Genomic DNA, 24979 nt, shown 5'->3' on the forward strand with positions numbered 1-24979 from the left:
TGAACTGCTATACTCCCTTCTTAAAGCCATTTCAGTAGGGGAATCATTGCCATTTCCTGCGCTCAGGAATCCCTCTGGATCCTCTAAAATCCGTTTTGTTGGGAGACCCATAAGCTCTACGAAAGGCGACCCAGAACGTGGAATGACATTGGTCTACTTCTCAGAGGCCTCTCTCTTTCCCTATCCTGTCCCCCCCCCCCCCAAAAAAATCTGCACGGATGTGTCAAAGAGGTTGTCAAGTTTGACTCAACCTTTACTTTATTATTTATTTCGGCCCCCTCCAAACCGCGGCTTTTCAGAAAGCCTAGCCTGCAGCTGCCATTGCAACCGGGGACAAGGAGTTCCACCCGCGGGGCGAAACACGTTTCTAAACTTATCTGCATTTGCACGAGATGCTCTTCTTTATCCAGGGGTAAGAAGGGGTGGGGGGGGAAATAAAAGAGAAATAGACAAGAAGGAAGAAAGATACAAAGAAGTAGCTTCTGATCTTCCTTACAGCAGTTGTAAGTACAAGTTTATCTATGTTTTTGGCGGACTGGCAACGCTTTATAGACTTTTTGCGTGAAACAGGAAAAAAAATGAACATATGATTCTGATGATTAGACAGGATAGATTATAGAAAGAAGATTTATAGATTTATAGATTATAGATTTATAGATTATAGAAAGAAGAGTTATGTTGTAACTATAGAGCGGTGTTTCTCAACCTTAGTGACTTTAAGATGGGTGGACTTCCGCCCATCTTAAAGTCAAGTTGAGAAAGACTGCCATAGAGTAAGAGGTAAATTTACAAAGGAGGTTCTTCCTTATCCGTGTCTTCCACTGATCATATAAGAGTTGTTGTTACTGTTATTATTATAATTATTATCCTTATAATCTGTACTATATAGCCACAGCAGAGCACCTATCCGGTCTTCACGCTCTGCGGCTTGCCGGCCACCAAGATCTCCTTGATTTCTTACCAAAGTGATCCCAAGACTCCACACGTCTGATTTCACATTGTACCCCTTCTGGTTCAGCTCAGGGTTTATTCTTTCTGGCTGCAAAACAGAAAAGGGAGAATTCGAATGGTGGGCGCCGCCCAGAGTCAGAGAGTGGAACAGGCAGCTCTGTACATTTAATCAATTGAATAAACCAACTCAGTCGAAGTTGTTGGGAGCCGTGCGGGTCCTGGAGGAATACCTGCACTCATCGTGGCCAAAAAATTCCTCCAGAGACCTTAGGGCAATCAGAAGGCTCTAGTCTGACCCTACCTCGAGGGTGGTTGTGAATTTTGGGAGGATAGAATTGAGCCAATGGACAGCTTGCAGGGATTGGGGTAGATAGAGCAGAATATAGCCATAATAAACTATAATAAACCAGCACACAACCACCTTTGCCGTCATGTTAGTCTGCAAGGTTCGTTGTACTTTCAGTCAAACCCCTGATGGATGGACAGACAGACAGACACAGACAGAGGGACAGACATGGACTTATAGGATGCTCCAATCAACCATCTCTGTGCAATGTACAGCTCCCAAATTGCTAATCAGGGATTAAAAACCGAATGATAAATAATCAATTTTAAAACTAAAACCATACCTTGCAAATAACCATCTGAAAGCCGGGAATCAACATTCCATACAATAAAACTAATTCATTGTCCAGAGAGTCCTCTATTTCCCCCTGGACCTGAAGCCTTGGTGAAATAACCATGTTTTCCACAATTTTCTGAAAAACCGGAGGGAAATGGCCCTCGTCTTCCCTTCCTCTTCCATTCAAGGCTCCTTGTTTGTTTAAACGAAACCCCAGAAAATCCAAAACAGTTCCTTGAACAAGTTGATGGGAATTAAATGTGGCTCAGAAATAATGGCCCTTTGCGTTTCCTTCTGTTTTGGAGAGCCAATTTGGGGGTTCACAGCACTGGGGGTGGCTGGTGGCCCGAGGATGTTCTAGGCGCCTTTTCCATCTGCACTGTAGTTTTAACTTTTTAAGTTTAATTTTAACTTTTGGTTGTCTTTAACCTGCATATTTTTTCTAGAATTTATAGTTTTGTTTTTTACTTGTAATGCCGCCTAGAGTCCCTTGTGTAGCGAGCTGGGCGGCATATATAAATTTGAAAAAGAGATAAAAATAAGTAAATAAATTCTCTGGCAGGGAAGCAAATTAGAATCAGAGGAAAGGAGGAGACTAGGAGAAAAGGACGGGAGACTTCTCCCACCAACAGACCCTCCCCACGCCTCTCATTGACCCCACACTCACAGCCATATAAGGTTTGCAGCCGGCATCCAGAGTTTTCGCCACCGAATCCACCAAGTAACCGCTGATTCCAAAATCGCACATTTTCACATGCCCCTGTTTGTTGATCAAGACGTTGGATGGCTTCACATCTGCGGGTGGAGAAGGGAAACGGGGCAGACTCACTTTTATATTACTTTTTAATTTTTCTATCAACCTCTTTTATTCCTGGTGGTGGAAATATTCTGACCCTGAAAGGCACCATTTGAACAGAATTTAGATTTTTACCTAAAGACTTCTGAGATTGGTCGGAACTTAATAGAAATGTCTCAACCTTGAAAGAGGCCATCCCAACCTCCGTTCATGAACATGGTTTGTTTCGAGGTCAGAAGACTTACAGGATGGCCAAAACTCCACGTCAACCATAAAACATTTTGCACCTGTATACTGTATGCAAGGGTATACAGGTAGTCCTCACTTACCAACCACTCATTCAGCAACCATCCAAAGTTACAACGGTGCTGAAAATTTTTACAACCATTATGACCTTCCAGTGTTCCTCAGTCACATGATCACCATTAGAATCAGTACATGTTGTCCTGTGCCTGATCTGTTGTTTTTCCTTTTTTCCCCCTTGCAGAGTGGAGAGATTGGAGAGGAAGGGATTACAAGAGAGCAAGCAAGCAGGGGGAATACACTGGCTGTTTGCCGAGTGTGCTTGCGGCTGCTGGCACCAGCGCATTGCTTTTGATGTGTATTCCCCATGGGGTGCCTGCTTACTCTCTTGTAATCCCTTCCTCTCCAATGAACATAAATACAAACATTAATTCCCTTCTGATTAATTATCCAGGACTGGAGTGAGCACTCCAAAGGGCATGAGAGCTGTTAGGAGGCAAACCAAAGCTGAAGGTATGAAACTGATTAGTCTTGTCAATTTTGAGCCAGAAAACACAGTAGCTGTCACATGATTTCCCACTGAGCGACCGCTTCGCTTAGTGGCAGAGTTGCCAGTCTCACTTGCGGTTGCTAAACAAGGACGACCTTGTGGCTTAAGGAAGATATCTAATGCTTGAAGCTAGAACCCATCTGTGTTATTAACCCTGAGCTGCTTTTCCTGTCACCCTGAAAGGATTTTGACCAGACACTTACCTCTGTGAATCACCGAGAGTTTACTGTGGAGATGCTCCAGTGCTCGCACAATCTGGGCAGGAGGGGAAGAAACAGGAAGCGCCAGTTAGTTGTGGGACGCTCGCACAACTACATGTTCTCTGGCTGCTGTATGGAACAGCAGCTCGTAAACCGTCTGACCCAATTATCCCTTTTCCTGGTCTCAAATACCACTACAAAAACCCCAAACTCTGTTGTTTTACACAAGCATATCAGCAGCCCCACACCAGATCTTTGATTCACAAGCAAACAATTACGAATTGCTGTAATACCCCTGGATATGCCCAAAGTACTCCTTTGGGGGTAATTACCCCCAGTTTAAGAACCACTAGTATGGAGGAATAGCTGAGCTGTATGAAGGGGCTTTAAGTCTTCCATCTGCATGGTTGCTTATAGTCAACAACAACTTGATGACACATAATCAATCAATCAATCAATCAATCAATTCCCCCATATCAAGGTTTGGAGGAAACTAATCTAACCAAACCTTCCACTGGGATCTGGTATATCTTTTTCCTCCAATTAGTTTCAAGGACACATTCAGAAGTTTTCATTTCCATTTTAATTAAGCCAAGTTTTTTTCGGTTGTCTGAACCAGGACCCAATGGTAGGGATGTTGAGCATGGAAACATGCAAGCTTCAAGGTGCTGTTTTTGAAGCTCAGGTTTCTACTGACTGCAGTGAAACTAGGGTTTGGTTAACACACCGGACTGTGGAGAATCTAGTAATGGAAGAGAGTGTTTTTATTCCCATTCCAGGAAGGAAAGAGGGAATATTATTTGCCAGCTAGATTTATAATCCTGAATTATAATTCAGCTTTGCATCTGAACGTGGGCTACTATGTCATTCAAGATAACACTCACAGACACGGCTATTTTTCCCAGGATATCTTCAGGGATGGTCTTCTTCTTCTCCAGAACCTTCTTATAAAATTTATCCAGAGATGTGTCCATCAACTCCATGCAGATCCACACATCACCCTGAGAATCCAGCAAAGGCAGAGAAGAGATTTTATTCCTCTCTTAATTTTGTTTCAAAAATCTTAAGTCACTTCTCCCCTCAGTTCAGACGACTCATCCCATTGCTATTTAGAAAGCGGAATTATGCTTTGAAATTGGAAATGACACTTTGGGGTGACCCGCAGGCGAGTTGATACTCGAGTGACAAGGCAACAATCCCATTGTTTGGGCTCCCAGATCACAACAAGAGAGCTAAGTATCAGCTCTTACAGAAAAACAGGGCTGAACAACATGTTTCTGCCCATGTCTTCTGGACTACAAGCCTAGCCTGAAGCTTCAATGCTCATGGTCTTTGGAACTAGTAGTCCAAAGCAACTGGAGGAGAAAACTATGATCTCCTCCATAGCTCGTCTTAATTGCCTGGCAGTTCAAGCCACAACCAGGGTTCTAAACTGACAGTACTGCAAACCATGGTTGGATATGATGTTTGGCTTGTTCACTGTAGGAAGCCATGGTGATGACCTTGGAGAAACCATCCAGAAACCATTAAGGTGCTGAAGCATGTGCTGACCCCAAAGGATAAGAAAGGGACTCAGACTGGCTCCCTTGGAGTATAACAGGAAGGGAAGGGGGAAAAAACAAGATTCTGTTACTCCAGCCCAGTGTTTCTCAGCCTTAGCCATTTTAAGATGTGTGGACTTCAACTCCCAGAATTCCCCAGCCAGCCATGCTGGCTGGGGAATTTTGAGAGTTGAAGTCCATGCATCTTAAAGTTGCCAAGGTTGAGAAACACTGCTGTAGCCGGTCTCAATAAAGTAGAGTTCTTGTCTTCCTGTGGAATCTGTTTCCTGACCTGGTCTACTTTGCAGGGCTGACATTTACAACCGTCAAAGTAAAAAATCAAGCAAAGCCAAGCAACCAACGGAAAGGATAAGGTTCAGATAAGACGTGCCCAGATTCCTAACCAACAAGGCTGTTGGCCAGCCGAAACAGAGCTAACGTCTGAAGGGAACCGTGTAGTGTGGGGGAGCACTGGAGCTCCCTGAAGCCACGTTGCCAAGTCCCGCTGTTAAAAGCCACAGCTTTAGCTTGTGCTGAGCAAGAAGAAACCCCAACAGATTTGAAAAGGAGAGTGGGCAAGAGCAGGGAGACTGGATTACAAATCTCCAAGTGACTCAGGGATGGTGGAGGAGAAGAGGAAACAGCACTCTGTCTTCCTCTTTGCTCATCAACTGTTCCCTAAATGGTAGAAAACATCTGAACCTGGACTGGCACCAGCAGGCCCCGAATTTCCTCCGTTACCTCTCTGAAAAGGGCTCCATAAAAAGTGACCGTGTAAAAGCAATCGACTGTCCTCATGGAGACGTCCAAATCCATCACTAGTCTCTTCTGCTCCTGAGTATTCACAGTGGCTCGGATCCTCTGGGTTGGAAGGAGAAGAATTAAAATCAGTGGTGGAGCCCCAGAGGTAAAACCACCTTCCCAACCTCTTCGACCTTGAGATATCGGACCACAACTCCCAGAATTCTCAGCAAGGGCTCTGCCGGATGGGGAACTCTGGGAGTTGGCTGTACACTCTACAAGATGGAGCAACACTGATACACATTATCAATATTGACTGCTTTGGGGCACGATGCTAAGCCATAAAGCATTGTTTGCAAAACACAACAGCTGGGTTGATACATGTGGAGGGCAGAGGGAATAACCTCGAGGGACAGGAGGAAGAGCCACTGCCAAGGCAACAGTCAGATAAATGGGAGTTGAATAGGACATGCATGAACCTCTCAGCTTCTCCCTAGTCCATACAAAGATGTAGGGAGAGAGGGGGTGTAACGGTCTGTGAGAATATCCTTGAGAGATGGGAGGAGGAAGAAACACTACCAGGGCAATGGTCAGATAAGAGGTAGCTGAGCCCGCAGAAGGAGTGGGGGCATGGCAAACATCTCAGAAGGGACTCTCCCTAGTTTCTTGGACTGTAAAGGTGAGGGGGGGAGAGATGTACTTTCAGACTTGCAAGAGTCTGTTACTGTAACCTCACAATAAAGGCAGGGTTCGCACCCATGGTTTTTGTTTCTTGGCCGGACTACCTCAAAGGGCTGACGGGGCAGCACATTCAGACTTGTAAGATTCTGTCACTGTAACTGTACAATAAAATTAGTACTGGCCCACGTGACACCGGTTTCCTAGTCTGATCTGCCTTGAAGGGTTGACAGTGCCACACGCTAGGTCCAAACTGTTGAGCCCCTTTGCTAAGGTTCTCACCTTCACAGCCATGATTGTGTCGCTCTTCGCATGATGCACTTTTTCCACCACGCCGTAAGCACCCCTCCCCAGTTCTGAGATGCTCACCAAGTCATCAGCCTCAACTTCAAAATTCTGCAGGTCGGACGAGACATTGACGGATGGAAAAACAGGGTAAAGAAATTACCAATCGGTTAAGAACATGGAAACAGGTTTCTTGCCCTCCACGCCAGCCCCCAACAAACCACCACGAACACTCTTTACTAAATGTGTGTGAATGTGCGTTAAAAAAAGAGATACTGTAAAGCAGCATTTATCAACCTGAGCGACTTTAAGCCAGCATGGGGAATTCTGAGAGCTGAAGTCCACACATCTCAAAGTTGCCAAGGTTGAGAAATACGCAACTCCCAACTCTTTGGCACTATCTTTATTCCTGAGAATAGTTCTGGATCTTCTTAGAGGTATAAAAAGATGGACTGCTATGCCTAACAGTTTTGCTTGATGGTGTGCCCAGAAAAGGTCCCAACAGGTATAGCAACCATCTTCTGAGGCTGGAGGAGACTCGGGGTCCGGAGGCAAAGCCATTTTGGCGTTCCCCACCACCGCAGCTATTCGGCAAAGAGGCAACCTCTGGACCTCATTTGGAGAGAGCTTCCACAAATGTGCTCCCAGAAAATTCCCAAGGTGTCCCTGGACCAACTGATTCCCTAACCCGCTCATAAATAAATCATCATCTTTGTCATTGTTGAGAGAAGGCAGAAGTTTCACAATGCTGCTGAGGAGAACGGGAATAGAGCTTTGCCATGAAATTAAATAAACATACATACATACATATATAAAACCCACTCTTAAACCTAAGTAACCAACTGTAATTCCATCTTACAGGAAAGTCACAGCAAAATGGCAGGGTGCCTACTATGCGGGGGTGGGGAAGCAAGAGACCCAGGGAAGGACCTGGGCTTTACACTCCAGATTCCTTCTGCCACTTCATGCAGCTATCGCTATCTTTGATGGCATGCCATTCCCCCTTGGAAGAACAAAGCTATCTCTGTTCCTAAAACTAAGGTCATTCTTCCTCGAACGACATACAGTTTACAGGACAGCTTGTAACTAGAGACCTCCGGCTATTTCTAGCTGGTGTGGTGAGCGTGAGGGTCACCCGCGCTCCCAAGAGTCCAGGCTGGGTCATCCCATAGCCAATGGAAAAGTTTCAAAGGCAGGAATAGAAAAGGCTCTCGGGGAGGAAGGGAGACGGTGACCGCAAGTGACCCATCAATTACCCGGTCAGGGCAGGCCTTCCACCCAGCAGTAATTGAGGGTGGGGCATTGTTTGCCACAAAGAGGAATATATACATATATAAAACCCACTCTAGGTAGGAGGAGATTCAGAAGGGCACTGAGGTCAGGTTCAACAGAAAGCAGAACTATAAAAGGAGGGCTGGGTTGCCGTAAGTGCAGGTAGTCCTCGACTTACGACCATTTGTTTAATGACCATTTGAAGTTACAATGGCACTGAAAAAGCAACTTATGACTGGTCCTCACATTTACAACCATCACAGCGGCCCTGCAGTCACGTGATCAAAATTCGGGTGCTTGGCAACCAGCATGTATTTACACAGTTGCAGCGTCTTGGGGCCACGTGATCGCCATTTGCAACCTTCCCAGGGGGCTTCCGACAAGCAAAATTAATGACCATGTGATTCGCTTAACGACCAGGGCAAAAAAGGTCGTAAAATCAGGTACAACTCACTTAAGGATCGCATCGCTTAGAGACAGAAGTTCTGGTCCCAATTACGGCCTTAAATCGAGGATTACCTGTACTTCCAGATGTTTTGTAGGTGTTATCAAACAAGCTTCGTGGGGAAGCGCGTTCCACAAACACAGGAGGACACCTCTCCTACACAGATGGATTCTCACCCACCAAACCATGGCTTGGTGTAACTATGGCTGGTGTAAGGCTGATCCACCCCACACAGCTAGCACTCATGGTCTACAGCAGTGTTTTTCAAACTTGGCAACTTTAAGATGTGCAGACTTCATCTCCCAGAATTCCCCAGCCAGTATGCTGGGAGTTGAAGTCCACACATCTTAAAGTTGCCAGGTTTGAAAAACACTGGTCTACAGGCCACAAATGTGAGGAAAACCTATCTTGCTTAGTAAAAACTAAGCAAACCACAGAGTTACTCAGCGTCATGCGTGCACCCAGCCAGCCTTTTCTTTGTCCTGTTATAAGACCATGAGGAGAACCTCAACAGGAAGATGGAGAAACCACCACACCTTGGATTTTGTCCCAGCTGACTACCTGCACACAAGTTTTATCTACATCAGGGTTTCTCAACCTTCTCAACTTCAAGATGTGTGGACTTCAGCTCCCAGAATTCCCCAGCCAGCCACCTTAAAGTCGCTGAGGTTGAGAAACCCTGGTCTACATGAAGAAACACTTGCACGTAGGGAGTCTTTGCACGGCTTGGCTTTTGCGAGCCTCTCCTGACAGCTACATTTTGATTTTCTGAAAGGCACAGGAGAAACAGTAAATCAAAAAACTGTGCAGAAGAAAAGATCAAAAGCGCAGATGGAGGCCAGGTGAGAAGAAGACCTACCTTTTCTCCAATGGTAATAAAAGTCCTGGAATCCAAGTTCCTCGGAGGTCTGTAAAGGAAACAAAGGAAAGCAGCTCACCCAGTCCCAAAATGGTTCTGGAAGAGACACTGTAAGAAAACCCAGTGCACATCTCCTACACTCTACCCCAGTGTTTCTCAACCTGGGCCATTTTAAGATGAGTGGACTTCAACTCCCAGAATTCCCCAGCCAGCATGGCTGGCTGGGGAATTCTGGGAGTTGAAGTCCACTCATCTTAAAGCGGCCCAGGTTGAGAAACACTGCTCTAGCACGGAAAAAGGTAACAAGCTAAAAAGGGATTCAATCAAGTTGCAGCTTTAGCTGATCGATCAGCAACAGCCCAAGGTGAAGCGGCAATTCATCCTTTCTCGTGTTCTTACCTTACAGCAAAACCTCAATTTAACAGACTGTTCGGGGGGCAGAGTGTCTGTTAAATCCAAATGGGCGTAACCGGTGCCCTTCGGGGGATCGTGCAATTGAAATACTCACATCAGTTGCCCAGGTTTATATCATTTGGGCTACCAGGTCATTGACATCAATTACGTAACCAGGCAAGCGACATAAATTGAGGCAAATGACGTGAAAACATCAATTATCTCATTATATCATCGGATGCCAACGACATAAATTACGCAATTGTCCAGACGGATTCAGAAACAACGGACTTTGGGAGGGTCGAAGCCTGAAATAACATTTTCTCCCTTCCATCTGCAGTCTGCGAAACGGAGGGGGTCCGGAGAACCCAATTTTACTCATTGGGTAAAGTTCTGGTTTTCTCTCTTTCGGGAAGTATTAACGGAATTGCTTCTCACACATCTTTCAGCATCTTGGGGACAATGCTTCAATTTAAAATGGTCTTCAGCCAAACTACTTTTAGCTTTTACTTGGCAGGAATCTGCCAAAGAGGTGGAACAGATCTTACGTTGGAGGGACAGATGACTGCTTGTTCACCGATGGCATTCTTAAAATGGGGGGCCTTTTCTTCTTGGTTCCTAGAAGAAAGAGGACACTTTAAAAAAAAAAAAAAAAACCTGCTTGAGTGTACAAGGCTTCTGCTCATCTAAGGTGCTACAGTATAGCTTGTCCAATTGTGGCTTACTAAAAACACACACACAGCGGCTGAGTTCACATCATGTGCCAAATCCAACCTAAACGAATCACTTGAGTGAATCAGGGTTATGAGAATGAATGGAGAGCGATGGATAGGCTATGAAGCATCCATCTAATTCAAAATTCTTTCCACTCCAGCTCTTGCTGTATTGGCATCACTGTCTCACAGCCCAGCCTACCTTGCAGGGCTGTTGAGAAGATGAAAACAGGGGGGCAGGATGAATACCTGTCAACTGAAAGAAAGCTGGGATAAACAGGTTCCAAAAATGAAGAACTTTGGCTGTACTCTCAGAGATTGCGAGTGATTTCCAGTGGTGGAGGATTTTTATTTTTTTTTTAAACGTAGACCTAACTTACCAACTTTGCGCTTTTCCAAGGATCCTTTGGGATCTGTAAGGGAAGAGGGGGCATGTTAGGAAAGCGCAGTTGTTAACAAAGCCAGAATAGCTGGATTGACCATAGGCGGGAAAAAGCCCATGGAAGAAATACTTTTGTTTTTGCTTAATGACTGCAACGGGGAGTGGTGGGATTGCTGTCACTAAGTGATGTGGTCACGTGTCTCATTTTACGACCGCATCGCTTAACAATGGAAATTCCAGTCCCAATTGTGGTCGTAAGTCGAGGACTACCTTATTTCATCAACTATGCAAGTATGAGACTAAAATTTTGCGAGCTATGGGGTGAAAGTGCACGTCACCTAAAACCAAATAACACACACGGGGGCAGAATGGACCAGAGGCTTCATGCAGGCCCATTCCACCTTACTGAGGACAGAGAAACATTACACTTCCTTTCTCTACTTGTTTTCTATCCAACTGCCTGATGATGAACTCCTGAGAGTTGAGGGCTATCCTCTCTAATCCACGCAATTAGCTTGATGAATTTAGGATGCTCCCAGATGGCCCATCAGACGCCTTGCAAGTAGGGCATCAGATTGTATCGTGGTTGTTCTGCTGTCCATGGAAGCATAGCTGAACCAAACACCCAAGCCCACTACTGTCCAAACAGCTTGGGATGGCTAATCACATATTTAATTACACTTTCAAGACACCTTCTTAACCTCTTTCGGATTGGAGATCTCCTTCTCCTAGACACAGACCATTCCGGTATTTTCCATATCAATATGGTTTGATTTTCTTTCTTTGCCCCCAGTGAACCAGTCTTAGGTTTGTCTGTGCCTGGGAAACTCTCTACATCCAGGTAAACAACTCCATTCTGATTCAGAGGCTTCCTGGTCCTACTTAAATGTAAGTCAGCTCCAGGCTTCCACCTTCCAATTCAGATATGATCAGAACCACTAGAGGTCCCTCCATCTCTAGAATTTCCAAAGCCGACCAAACAGAAGGAGACCTAAGGCCACATTCTCTTGCCAGTTCCCACAAGTCGTTTTTGAATCTGTATTAAAAAAAAAAAATCAAGAAAAGAGGAAGGGAGGGAGGGAGGGAGGAAGGAAGGAAGGACGGACTTCAGAAGGTGGTATCGTTTGACACAAACCTTCTGTTTTCTCAAGTCACCAACATTTCCCCAATGCTGACGACAATTGATGACAATGTGCAAAACTGGGGGTTTTGTATAACTACAAAATTTGGGGCATGATGCAAAAAGCCATGCAAAAGGAATGTTATATTGGATGGCTACCTTGACTTTTTTATATATAAGGGGTGAGAAAAAAGCAGCAATTGTGACCAAGTGACTGGGTTCACATATTACAGTAAGCCAAGGTTTGTTTCAACCGTGGTTAGTTGAACAAGCCATGGTATCCTGGTTTGAACCTGATGCAAAGCTCTAAACCCTACAAAGAAAGGTTAGGAGGTCATCTAAAAGCTTGCTGACGGAGCACAGCTCATCCTTTTATAACCACATTTATTTTAAGATTGTACACACCATCCTTCAAGCTACATATTTCTCACTTCCATAAATGTTTCCAGGGTTACAGCATTAGGCAGCGCCAAGGCTCACTTGTCCCCATGTCTTCTTCTCTTGCAGAAACAATTAAGGGAGCCGAAAATCATTGTGAATCTCTCGGGGAGCCCCGCTAGAGGAAGCGCGACATTTCTGCAGGTTTCTCCGCCCCATTGAGAGTTCACCGCTCAAAACACAAGGCAGAAATCTTCCCACCCCGGCCCCAAAATACAGAATAAAGTTACTCAAACAGAGAAACACATTGCAAAACGCAACCTGTAGTCAGTTCCCATTTTATTCATCCAGAACAAACCCAGCATTGAGGCTTGACCTGAACAGAACACCGGATACTGAACTTGCAACTGTACTTCCAAAGAGCAAATATAAATCCATATAAAACTGCACTTCCAGAATAAAACATTTACTTGGTGTTACTCATATGGAGCTCAACCACGACATTATTGCTTAGCACAATGCATACATGATCCTTAGTGGAGTATCTCAAATCATGATCGCTTGAGTTCGGGTTAAACCCAAGCCTACAAGGTCCTTTCCATGCCGGTTTCAAACGATGACCTCCATCCTGAAGCAACAAAGCCCACTTTGTCAAGTGACGCCGGGCAGAGACTGCAAACCAAACATTGGCTTGCAAACCATGACTTTCTCAAGAACGCCTTGGGTTTGGCTCACTTCTGATCCCTTTGCACATCTCTGGCTAACGTCAGCCGCAGAACCTGGTTCTCAAACCTTGCTCGCCTCCAGGGGTGATTGAAACAGCGAGAAGCAAAGAATGCACAGAGGACGGGGCCGTGAACATCTAGTCCAATGTTTCTTAATGGGGGATCCAAGTACCATTAGGGGCCCCCCCGAGACCCTCTTAGGGATCCGCAAAATCAAAATGATTTGCCAGATATTGAAGATATTTGCAAACATTTAAAACAATGTCACTCTTCTCATTATTACAGGTAGTCCTCAGTTTAAGAACGAGTTCTGTTCCCAAGGTCTGTCCTTAGTCGAATTTGCACGTAAGCCAGAACAGTATTGTTGTATAATACCGTAGAGGTAGTATTGTGTAATGAACTCAAACCATTGTGTATTTAAGTCAAATTTTGCTATAGTAGGCTCCATTCTTAACTACGGATCGTCCTTAAGCAGAGCGTTCTTAACCCAGGGACTATTGCATTTTTTATTTGTTAAAAAAAAAGGTTTTTTTTTCATGAACACTATTTTATTTATGTTAATATCTCACAGGTTTAATATGGTTATTTTTGCATGATTCAATACATAAATATTCAACGAATGCGACCATTTTAATTTTGAATACAGTAAATACTGATCAGCGTAACCGATACAAACGAAAGCTCTTTTGGGGTCTTCTGTAATTTTTAAAAGGGGGAAAGGGTCCTGAGAGCAAAATGCTTATGAAACCCTGATCTGCTGAGAATAGAAATCCACTGGCATCCGACTGAACAGCAATCACACAATGGCAATTTATTCGAGGATTTTTAGTTCTGGAGAAGGCGGCGGTAACAGAGATTTCTCATTTAGCACAATGGAACAACGGGAAAAGGTAACTTCCCCATTAGCCATTCCTACTTTGGATAGATTTAGACTTGTGTTTCCCAGCTCTGGCGTCTTCCAGCTGTGTGGACTTCAACTCCCAGAATTCTTAGCAATGGCCTGCCGACTAGGGAATTCTGGGAATATGAAATCCACTTTTCTGGAAGTTGCCCAGTGGGAAAGCAGTAGTTTAGATGAAAAAAGTGCTTTAAAACACATGGATTTCCCAAGTTAAGAATCTAAAGGGGGTGTGTGTCTGCTTAGGACAAAATTGGCAGCTTTGGGTCACATGTGCCCCCCCATGCCTGTTTCTCTAGTCCAGTGTTGTCCAAACTTGGCCACTTTAAGATGAGTGGACTTCAACTCCCAGAATTCCCCAGCCAGCATGGGTGGCTGGGGAATTCTGGAAGTTGAAGTCCACTCATCTTAAAGTGGCCAAGTTTGGACAACACTGCTCTAGTCCCTGGAGCCAACCTCACAATGCAAAATAGTACTAAAAATTATGGATTTTTCAGCCTGGGTGGTGTGTTAAACGGGTGGGTTAAACTGCAAACTGTGATATTCTTGGTGTTAAAAGAACCCCAAACCCCTGAGAAGGGGGGGAGGGAGCCCCCCTCTTCCAGCCCAATTGCAATTCATGAGTGACCTGTCATCAGCCAGTTCTCCTGAGAGGGGGGAAAATGCAGCCCTGGAGGAAAAAAAAAATATCGCTGTCCTTGATTTGCAGAAACAGGATGCAAACGACGGTTTTCTCCAATCCAGATGTCTGTTTAGAACAGGAGTATTCCTCTGACCTCATCCCCAAAGTGAGTTCCAAATGCAGACCAAAAGGGAGACAACTATGAAAGTCAGGAGCATGGAATAATCCTAGGAACCGTATTTAACGGCGTGCAAAGGCCAACAAAACCAGGTTCAGCTTTCGTCGTCCAGAGACCAACAGCTACTTTTGGGCACCCCAGGTGGGGTTAAGCTCTAACCGAAAAACCTATCTGGGGATTCCTCCGTTTAAAAGAAAGATCCTTAAACGGTGATCGTTCCAGCCCAATTTGTCTTCTTTTGCAATCTGCAGCTGTCAGAGCAAGCGGGGAATTCTCGGAAGACCCCAGAGACCCTCTTAACACCGACCTGAGAATACCCATCACCCAATTTGGCCGGGTCTCTCAATGCAAAACGAGATGGCTATTTTGCACACCCAGATTGAGTCCAGCTGGACCGGAGGAAAAGAAAAAAGGATACTCAGTTGGATTAGGGGGGTTCCCAGCTGGAAGTCGGAACCCCCCCCCAATCCAAGGGGGAGCGCAACAACTTGATGCAACGGCTTGATTTTATGAAACGGCACGTTAAAAAAAAAGAAAAGAAAAAAACTAGCGAAGCGTGCTGCTTGCGTAACGACCCTGCTGCCTTCTGCCCCAAACTTAGCAGCGAAGGAGAGTTAGAGGTGGATGTTCGCAAGGATTTAGGAAAAGAAGGGCCTGGCTAGGCTGGAAGACAGAGTAAGCTTGACTTTGCCGCAGACGGTGAGTACCCCCTTAGTCACCCGATGTGACTAACAGCGAGTCTTGTCAATCTAGTTTTAGGCCCTGTAAATCTTTTCATAGCTACAGGACGGGCATATATAATTTCCTGCGTCTGCGATCCAGAGGGGAAGCCGGGAAGCACACACACATACGGGCTTATCCTGCCTCGGACGGGTCGCTCAAGTGCAAAAAAATGAGAATACTAACTCGGCTCTGGATTTGGGAACAGCTGTGGAAGTCAGGGGAGGACTAGAGGAAGGGGGCCCCATCTGTGCTGCAGGCAGGAAAAAAGGCCCGTGGGCCTGCGTGGCATGCCCCTCCGAGTGTAAAATGAGGATGTTGGATCTCAGCGCAATTCAAAACTCTGCCTCGAAAAGAGCCAACGTGGCCAGCTACGTTAGATCTGTGTGCCTTAACTAGAAGGCGTTTCTTAACTCTGCAAGATTTATCGGGGTATTGCTGGCAGGAACTTTTAAGCACGTAGAGTCCTTGGTGCTCTCTGAGCTTGGGGGTTTGCTTGCAGACGTTTCATGACCCGACTAGGTAACATCACCTGGGCGAGGGAGGGTGCGGTTTTCTCCCTGTTGATATACAGTTGCTTGTCCTACCACTGTTGGTAGGGTGCGGTTTTCTCCTTGGTAGTTCTCCTTAGGGTATTACCTTATTATTATTAGGATAATACCCTAAGCAAGGAACTACCAAGGAGAAAATCACACCCCCACCAACACCAGCAGGGCAAGCAACTGTATTTCAGCAGGGAGCAAACCCCACACTCCCTCGCACAAATGATGTTGCCTAGTTGGGTCATGAAACGTCTGCAAGCCAGCCACCGAGTTCAGAGAGCACCAAGGACTCCACAGTTCAACCCTGAGCTACAGAGAGTCTTTTCTAGTGGAACTTTTAAGCATGTCCCTGAAATGCTGGCATCTAGAAAATGGGGGCTTGCCTTTACAGAAAGCTGAGATTTTTCAGAAAGCTGAATTCAGTTCTCCCACAAACTGGGAACGACAACTCCTCTTCCATCATCCATCGAGGAAAAGGTAAGCAGAAACCACTTCTGTATTGTAACCAAGAAGACTACCTGGACGGAGGGAGATCTGACTTTGCCACTGGCACAAACTGAGCTGGGAGGAAGGTTCAATCCTCTGGAGGCATGCAGCTTTTTGAAAACTTCTCCAGCTCCAGGGCCAACTGACGCTTATCTTAAAACCTCGCCTCCACCCTCATCTTTTCAAGCCCTTAAATTGTTTCCATGCATTGCAAAAAGAACCCAGGTGGGGGCAATTCCCACTCTGCCTTTTCCCTTCCAACAGCCCCTTGCTTGGCTCACAGACAAAGGCACTAGTGGGGAGATGCATGTACTCTTCTTCACGCAATGAGGACTAGCAGCCTCAAGCCCACCAAACAGGCCCCAACCCAAGACTTTTCATCTCCACTGGCTTCATGTCATTTCCTTGGTGGGGCCCTGCAACGCCCCGGAGATGGAAAAGGACGGTCTGTAACCTCAGCTTTGGATTCCCTCCCCACCCACTTGGGCTGCATGCAGTGTGAACACCTGAAGCCGGGAGTGTGCGGAAAGAGGAATATTTGGGTGACTCGGATCCTGGCCCAACAAGCTATGCAGGAAATTCCACCTTTCTGTTTGGAGGCTTGTCAGCATGGCAACAGGACGGGGTGCCATGCTTTCTTGCGCAGCAAGCTCCCTAGGGACTCACATGCATGCCCACACAGGTGGTGCAGAAAATGCAACTTGCACATCCATGCAATTTGCACACCCATGAAGCTTCCAGTTTGCAAATGCATCGGCCAGCTGAGGATGACCTAAAATAAACCGGGGGGGGGGGGGGGAGGAATGCAGCAGGTTGAAAATTCCCTTCCAAAAGGAATAGCATATTAGTTGCACCACCTTCTGATTTCCTTCCAGAACTGCTGCCAGTTGGGGTTTAGCAAAGGCCTCGCACGGGATTCTGCTTTTCTGCAAAGCTTGCTGTATTACTTCTTACCCTCATTTTTACGCCAGCAGTGATCAGTGACACGTGGAAAGCCGACATCAGAAAAACAGACACAGACAAGCACGCAGAACCTTCCGAAACGATTCAGCAACAATATTCAGGTTCAAAACAGCAAGGTGGCAGAACGGATATTAAAACCGATCTGCCGTCTGGAGCAATGCCAAAGGTTTAAGCATCCATATCCAACAGTTGTTTGTTTATTTTACTTTACTTATTGAGCAAATTTATACGGCTGCCCGTCTTGCCATCAACTCTGTCTGCAAAGGCAATTCTAACAGGGCTTTCTCGGCGAATCTAAGTAAAAACTGGAGATATATCTTGGCCGGGTTCATTTTTTAGGCAACGCAGTATCTCACATTTTAATGCTAACGATGACCCTTTTAATGTGGCGCAGATTTCTGCTTTTTGGGTACGCGTAGACATATTCTACAAAAAGGTATCAAGTTCGGTATGGCTTTGGTGACATTTCGGCACCTTCCCCCCGGTTTCTGGTAGCCAAGGCAAATATTTCTGGAATACCTTTTGCCCAGCCCAGAGCAGGAAGCAAAAAAGCTGAACTATTCCACGCTGAACTAGCCGTTCCAGCATGGAAAGGAGCAGACATTAAAAAAAAATCCTCCACTCCTCCTGGGTACATCCCTTTTTGGATCCAGAAGAGAGATTCAGCGGATGCTTTGATCAGAGAGCCGCCCCCGCACTTTCTGCCAAATGCTGACCCTGAAAGAGGGGATGGGGATCAAACTGAGAATCCAGGTGGGCCGCTCCTAATAGCCCCCCCAAGTGGGAAACCGAGCCATTACCCAGGCAAGTGAAACGATCGATGCTTGGCTCGCCTGGAAGCAAGACTCAAGTCGCCCCAGAAGAGTAGGACAGCGCTGCTTTAAAAGCCCGGGAAATGCGGCTGTGCTACCATTCGGTTTCTGACGGATCAAACAAGGGCTGATCGCAGCCAGTCTGATTTGGGGTTGAGACCCACTGGGCCTGTTTTAGAAGGCAGGGAGAGCTCGGATGTGTTTGCTAGCGGGCAGACCGATGCTTCTGGAAAGCTGCAAAGCCGGACACGCGCAGGCTGCTATCGCCCTGGCTGTGTTGCTCAGCAACTGTTGCTTATGGCCGTGGAGGTAACATATAGCAAGCAAGGCTCCTAGCTGTCGCTAGGCCGTGACAGCTGTGTGTGTGTTCTGCGAGGGAAACACACGCGCACACCCTAATCCCTGAAAGAACAGATCGTTACGCTGAATTACAAACATTGAATGTGTGGTCCCCGTAAAGCGATGGAATTCCCCAGCAAAAAGCTTGGGGGGGGGGACAGACTCCGATTTTCCCTGGTCCCTTACAGAACGGACGGAGTGAAAATGGGAGCTTTGCGGATCCGGCAGGAAGGAGAGAGGGTGCTCCGAGCAGATCCGTGCGCAAGGATCTTCACCGCTGGCTTTCTGATGCTTGCACAGGTGCAACAGGGAGCCTGTCGTTTGCTAATGGGTTGTACGCGCACTGCTGCCGAGACCGCGGATCTATAGCGGATCGCTTTTCTACCCTTGCCAAGAAATGAAATTCACTCGTTTCTAAAAGGGCATTAATCCGCCCATCTGAAAGGTCCCGAGGTTGCGAAACCCTGCTCTATTAACAGGTAGTCACTTAGCAAAAATGGGTCACCTCTATTTGCTGAGCTTCCTCCTGTCCTCAAATAGTCTTTAAGACCCTTTTTGAGGCTCCCCCGGCCCCCATCTTGCACTGCCCGGTTGGTAGCCCTCTCCCACCGTCCCAAGTCATCTGAGAGGTCAGTCCAACAGCGGTTGAACAGAGGCTGCCCTTTAGACGGACACAAAGGAAGTCCCAATCCTACAAACTCAAAATCCAACCTTCTGCCGTCGCGCCGCTGACCTCTTCTCACCACCCAATTCAGTCTTTCCACGTGCCAAGATTTTTCCCCTATTTTTTTTTTTTTTTAAAAAAAGCATTCATCTGGAATTCTCCTCCTAGCCTTCCCCGTGCCGGTTCCAGAAGATGGCTGTGAAACCGCCTTTGTTCCCAAAGGTTTTCTGGCCCGTCTGAAGACGGTGATGTCATCGGGGTTTGAATCACCAAAGGATCAGAGAAACGCATTCGCCCCTTCGTCCTGCAACGACGGGATGGATCCGCGAGACAGGCGGCTTCTGTTCGTCTGAAAAAAAAAATCGTGCGGGCCCTGGGCCTTCGGGAAGCCAGAGCGTGGCGAGGAGAAAGGATATAGCGCAGGGAAAAGAGCGTGGAAATGCTATTTCAAAAGCAGGGAAACTGGGTCAGTGCGCAAGGAAGGACAAGAGGACACCCATTCCGCGCCGCTGCAACGTGAGCCTCAGGAATCCAGCTGGAAAATCCGGGTTCCGACTTCGTGCCACCGCGAAAAATCCCTGCCCGCTCTCACATTCTTTCACAGCCGCCAACCTGCCTTGCAGGGTTTTTAGTAGGTGAACAGCAAATTCACAAGCAAGCTCAGGAACCACCACGACAGAGATTACAACGGCGTTTCTCAACCCCGGCCGCTTTAAGGGGCGGGGACTTCAACTCCCAGAATTCCCCAGCCAGCATGGCTGGCTGGGGAATTCTGGGAGTTGAAGTCCCCGCCCCTTAAAGCGGCCGAGGTTAAGAAACGCTGGCCTACAGCATGCACGCCTAGGTGCCGCCGTGCAACCTTTGCTTTTAAAGCAGGTACGTCTGCAAATGCAGGGAGGTCTTGAGCACACCGATGCTCCCTTTGGGCTCCTCAACAGGCCCGTGCAATTCCAGCTCCCCTTGGGCCAGCCCTGCGAGGTAGTCCGGACAAGCAGCCCCAACCCTGAGTTCTAGCCCTACCTTTATTGTAAGGTGACAGTAACAGAATCTTGCTAGTCTCACTTTTACTCCCCCCAAAACAAGGCAGGGTCCCTTCTGAGACGCTTCCTCCACCCCCATTCTTGCTTTGGAACCCGTTTCTCTTCTCAGTCCCTCGTCTAGGCTGCAGCTCTCCCTCCTGTCTCCCGAGGTCATTCCCACAGCCCATGACAGCTTGGCGCTCAACGTCTGAGTTGGCTCACGTGAGAAACCAGGCTCTTCAATGCTGCCAGCGAGGTGGGAGAAATTCCCAACAAGTCCTTCTCAGTGAGGGCCCCCACTGAGTCTCCCCAGAAGGAAAACAGTTCTGTGCTCTTCCTTCTCCGGCATTTGCACAAATTAAGAGGAATATTACCGATGCCATCTCGGGAAGAGGGCAAGGGGGGCGGAATATGATACCCTACGAATAAAACTCTGCTGAACGGTTTTGCCAGGCACAAAGAAGTCCACCCCACCGGTCTGTGTCAGACTATGCAAAATCTTCCACCGTGGAATTTTCCCTCTACAAAAGCAGTTGGCCAGAAGGGGCTGGAGGCTGAGAACAGCCCATTCTGAAGTCAGAATGCCCTGTTTGGGGGTCAAAATGTTCCATGACGTGACGTTTCCTATATCCTTGGCCTCTGATTTTAAGCAATACACCAACAGTGCAAGAACACAAGCATAGGGGTCCATTTCTCCCCGGTTCCAAAACGTCCCGCGATTTCAACTACCGGGGCAAATTCAAGCCCCAACCCACGCGCGTCGCGTATTGCAAACCAGCAAAAAGACTTTCAGCTCGGGAAGAGAAAGTCCAAACCTAAATAAAATCAAACCATTTTGTCCAAATTCTTGCAGGGGTTTGGGACTGGAATTTTGAACTGGACAGGCCCTGATCTGTAATCCTACCTCTCCGCGAACTCACTGTGCGGGTTTGCATAATGCATCTTCCTAATCCAGTTTATCGACAGGTCGTCCTTGTTGAGCGACCACCATTGGGACCGGCAACTCGGTCGTTCTGCGAAGCTAAGTGGCTAAGTGAAACTGGAACGGTGCTTATGAGTTTCCTTCGGCTTTCTTTTGCTTCACAGGCCTGCAACGGCCATCCAAGCGAGGACTGGTCACAAAGTGACTTTTTCATCACGGCTGTCACTGTGAGTGGCCACTAAACGAGGACTACCCGTATTGTTCTGCAGGAGCAGCACACTGGCCTACCTCACGAGGGTGCAAAAACAGCACATCCCATCTCTAGGAATTGCAGCCCAACACGAGCAGCGACCGCCAAGGGGAAGAACGGCCCTTATGCAACGGGGGGGGGGGGGGCAGAAAAAAGACTGTCTCTCCCCCTGCAGCTTTTGGAAACTCTGTCTTCCTCCCTTCTCGTTCAAGATTGTAGAGCCCTCTGCAATGCTCCCTTAACAATGCTAGCCATTCTTTCATTGTAAGAGCAGAAACCTGCTTAACACATGTATGTAAACACAATGAATTCCTGGGAATTTCATCTCAGATACCAGAGATTCTGCGCTCGTGCGATAATCCAGGAAACAGGCAAGAACACGCACCACATTCTTAACTTTTCTTAATCTCTCTATATAATAGCACAGGAATGAACTCTTTTTTCAAACCGAGCACTGCATTCGGGCACGGGGGAGGAAAAATAAATAAACAAACAAACAAACAAACAAACAAACGGGCAGGGCAGGGCCAAAACCGAGTTGAGTTTAATTTGCGTACAGGGTAAAATCTCCTGTCAGTCAGGCTGAGTTTTTGGTGACTTCATTGCTTTTTTGGCAACAGTACAAAAGTGGCTTGCCGTCACCTGCTTCCAAGGCTTTTTGCCATTCCCCGGTCTAGCCTACATCTCCTAGTGGTCTCCCATCCAAGTATAACATCCATTCCTATTTATTTAGCAAACGTGTAGGCCGCCCATCTCATATCCCTGACTCTGAACGTTGTGCTCCGTCACACTAAATATCACAATTTGAGAAAATCGTGGGGGCGGGGGGACTGCGGGAGATCATAACCGGTAGCCTCAAATCCCCCCCCCCCGTTATCATGATATTTAAGTTTCCCCATCCGTAACCAACGCACGACCCGCACGACGGCGTGCCATCTGCAGCTCCGGCGAGGGACGAGGGCACCGCCAAGCACGCGCAGAGTGCACCGCCCCGCCACAAGCCCTCGTCCCGCTGGGAAGCAGGAAGCCACGCCCGGCGGGGGGGTCACCAGGGGTCGTGAGAAGCGGTGCCCGGGCACTAGCGTCAGCCCGCGGGCGGCTTCGCGGGGAGGGGGGCAGCCGGCGGGGCGCTGCAGCGGGAAGGCCGGCCGGGCCTCGGGTTTGCAGAAGTTGCAGCGGAGGAGGAAAAGGGGAAGCCGCGCTCCTCGTTCAGAAAAGGAGAAAGAAGAATTGTTTAAAGGCCCGGCTCTGCCCGCCCGGCCCAGCTGCAAAGCCTCCCGAGGAACGCCGCCTGCCCAGCGCCGGCCGGAAACCCCCAAGTTTTGCACGGCGCCCCCGGCCCGGCCCCGCCAGCCGAAGGCTCGGAGGACCATGCCGGGGGCGGGGGGAGGGGACCCCCACCCCCGGGCCGTGCAAAGCGCTGGGCTGCCGCCTGCCGCCCCCCCCCCGGCACCAGCCTCCCTGCCCAGAAAACCCGTGCAAAACTTTCGGCGCCCTCGGCTCGCCCCTCCCTCCCCTCCCCTCCCCTCCCCGGGGCGTTGCAAGCCCCGCAGGAGATTCCCCGAAACCGCTGCAGAAGCGGAGGGGCTTCCCCTGGGCGCGGGGCGGGGGGCGAGCTGCGCCGCCCGCCTCCCCCTCCCCCCCTTCCTTCCTTCCTCCTCCTGGAGTTGCAACACGCAGCTACCTTGTTTTCTGTCCATGCTGGTTTCCCAGAAGTGACGGAACAGCGAACCGCACACGCCTTGCAGGGGTGACTGTGTGTGCCTGAGTGTGTGTGTGTGTGAGTGTGTGTGTGCGAGAGTGCGTGTGCGCCGGAGGCACCCGGGCTGGCTGCAAAAAACCGGTGCCAGCTACTCCAAGGGCGGATGCGCGCGGCGACGGCCTGGGGGCCCCGCTCGCCCGCGGCCCATCTCGGCCGCTCTCGCGCCCTGCCCTCCTCCGCGCTGGCCCCGCGGGGCGCCCGCCCTGCACCGCCGCGGAGGAGCGACCCCCTCCTCCTGCTCATCGTCCGGGGAGCGGGAAGGGGCGTCCCCCGCGCGCCCGCCCGCCCGCCAGACCCGGCTCGGAAGGGAGAGGGATGCACGGCCAAGCGCAGCAAAACTCGGAGTCGGGCTCCGGGGGCTCTTCCCACCCCCGGGGCCGAGGTTGCCCGGGGGGGGCTGCTCAGGTTACATGTGGGGGGGACACACGCGCGCGCGCGCGCACACACAAACGCGCCGCAACCGAAGTTGTAAAAAGAGCTGCTCGGGCAGCGAGCAGACAGGCGGCCCTTGACGTCAAACAGGAAACTGGACGGAAGCCAAAAGGGGGCGGGGCTCCAGGACTGCCCTGCCCTTGGTGGGGCGGGGCGGTGAGGAGAGGCTACGGGGGAGGGGGCTACCTCCGGGGCACCCAGCAGGGTCCCTGCTCCTTCGACAGAGGCAGCAGATCTTGCCATGCAGCACCCCCCACCCACTGCTTGCTTTTCCCACCCCTCCTCTCTTTCCCCCCCTTTTTTTTTTTTGCAAAATCCACCCCAGCTAAGGGGGAGCAGAGGGGCATTTGAACCCAGGACTACCCCTGGATGCTGCAGCCTCCCCCCATCCCCTCCCAAAACGCTGCAGGAACCTTCCTCCCAGTGGGGAAATACAGGGGAGGGGGGCATCCCCCACCCCTCAATTTCTCTGTCTGGAAAGAGGGGAGAGTTTCTCCCTCGGGGGTCCCTGCCCAGCTTGAGTGTGAAGGCCAGTCGCTCTTCGGGACCCCGTTTGGTTTGGGCTGCAACTGGCAACATGGGGATAGGGTGACAGGTTCCTAAATAAATGATGATAAGATGAAGATGAAGATGGTGGCGGAAGTCAAGCACCCAGAGAGTTTGCAAGACCAGTGCAAGAGGCCAAAAGGGGGTGATCATTTATCACGGGGGTCCAAGAGGGTTTATAGAGACCCCAGTGCAGCTAAAGTCCAAGCAGAGAATCTGGAGCAACGTTTCTCAACCTTCACAACTTCAATGGGGAATTCTGGGAGTTGAAGTCCACCCACCTTCAAGTGGCCAAGGTGGAGAAACACTGATTTTAGAGGCAACAACTCACACAGCCGGGCGCAACCGTGCCCACTCCAGCGCCGCCACCCCGTAGGAACTTGGCTGTTCTTCTCAAGGCCAAGATCTTGCAGTTGAGACCTTAAAAGAAACTGGGCGCCGGGCATCCACGGGGCTCAGGGTCCGAAAGGGCTGGGCTGGGGACACAGGAACCCGGGCACCAAAAGCAGGGCTCTCAAGAAGCCTGAAAAACCCACACATTTAAAAATAAAGGGCAGCCCTGGCGTCGGGGGACTGGTTTTGTTTGTGTCCGCGGGTCGCCAAGGAACCTTGCTGGACATGCCCCTGGCAATCGCGCTTCCCGGTCCCCGGAGCAGCCTCCTCTGGTGGCAACCTGCGTCAGGAGTGAAACAGGAGACCGGCTGGCGCGCGGACAAGTCAGATGCCAGCAGGGAATGGAATGATAACCTTATACCAGCATGGTATATTTTGAAAGAGGGGTGGAGGAGAGAGATAGAAAGCAAACACATGCGCGCGCACACACACACACACGCACGCACATGGCTTCTCTGCAGGATAGACGCAAAGACCAGCGGGGGGGGGGGGGGAAGGTTCACGCTGCCTGGCATGCCCTTAGGAGAAATTGCCTTG

The 24979-nt window shown here is 48.8% G+C and overlaps 1 protein-coding gene across 2 annotated transcripts in view; it reads right to left on the reverse strand.

Annotated features, from left to right (window-relative positions):
* MAP2K3 (mitogen-activated protein kinase kinase 3) overlaps positions 1–24979 on the reverse strand; it is a 48765-nt gene that overhangs the window by 7043 nt on the left and 16743 nt on the right. Inside the window, exons 1-10 of one of the 2 annotated variants that reach the window (XM_088148028.1) lie at positions 22994–23479; positions 10670–10702; positions 10125–10194; positions 9184–9232; positions 6605–6718; positions 5645–5764; positions 4247–4363; positions 3366–3417; positions 2241–2368; positions 962–1039 (exon numbers count right to left, since the gene is read on the reverse strand). In XM_088148028.1, the coding sequence (XP_088004154.1) occupies positions 962–1039; positions 2241–2368; positions 3366–3417; positions 4247–4363; positions 5645–5764; positions 6605–6718; positions 9184–9232; positions 10125–10194; positions 10670–10702; positions 22994–23009 (777 nt within the window). In that variant the 5' untranslated portion in view covers positions 23010–23479. Of the gene's footprint in view, positions 1–961; positions 1040–2240; positions 2369–3365; positions 3418–4246; positions 4364–5644; positions 5765–6604; positions 6719–9183; positions 9233–10124; positions 10195–10669; positions 10703–22993; positions 23480–24979 lie in introns of those variants that run through there. The other variant, XM_088148027.1, reaches the window with a different exon arrangement.

This window comes from Python bivittatus, unplaced genomic scaffold, assembly GCF_059951505.1.
Source record: "Python bivittatus isolate LINGU-HERP-01145 unplaced genomic scaffold, Pbiv_v1 ctg000560_np1212, whole genome shotgun sequence".
NCBI lineage: Eukaryota > Metazoa > Chordata > Lepidosauria > Squamata > Pythonidae > Python > Python bivittatus.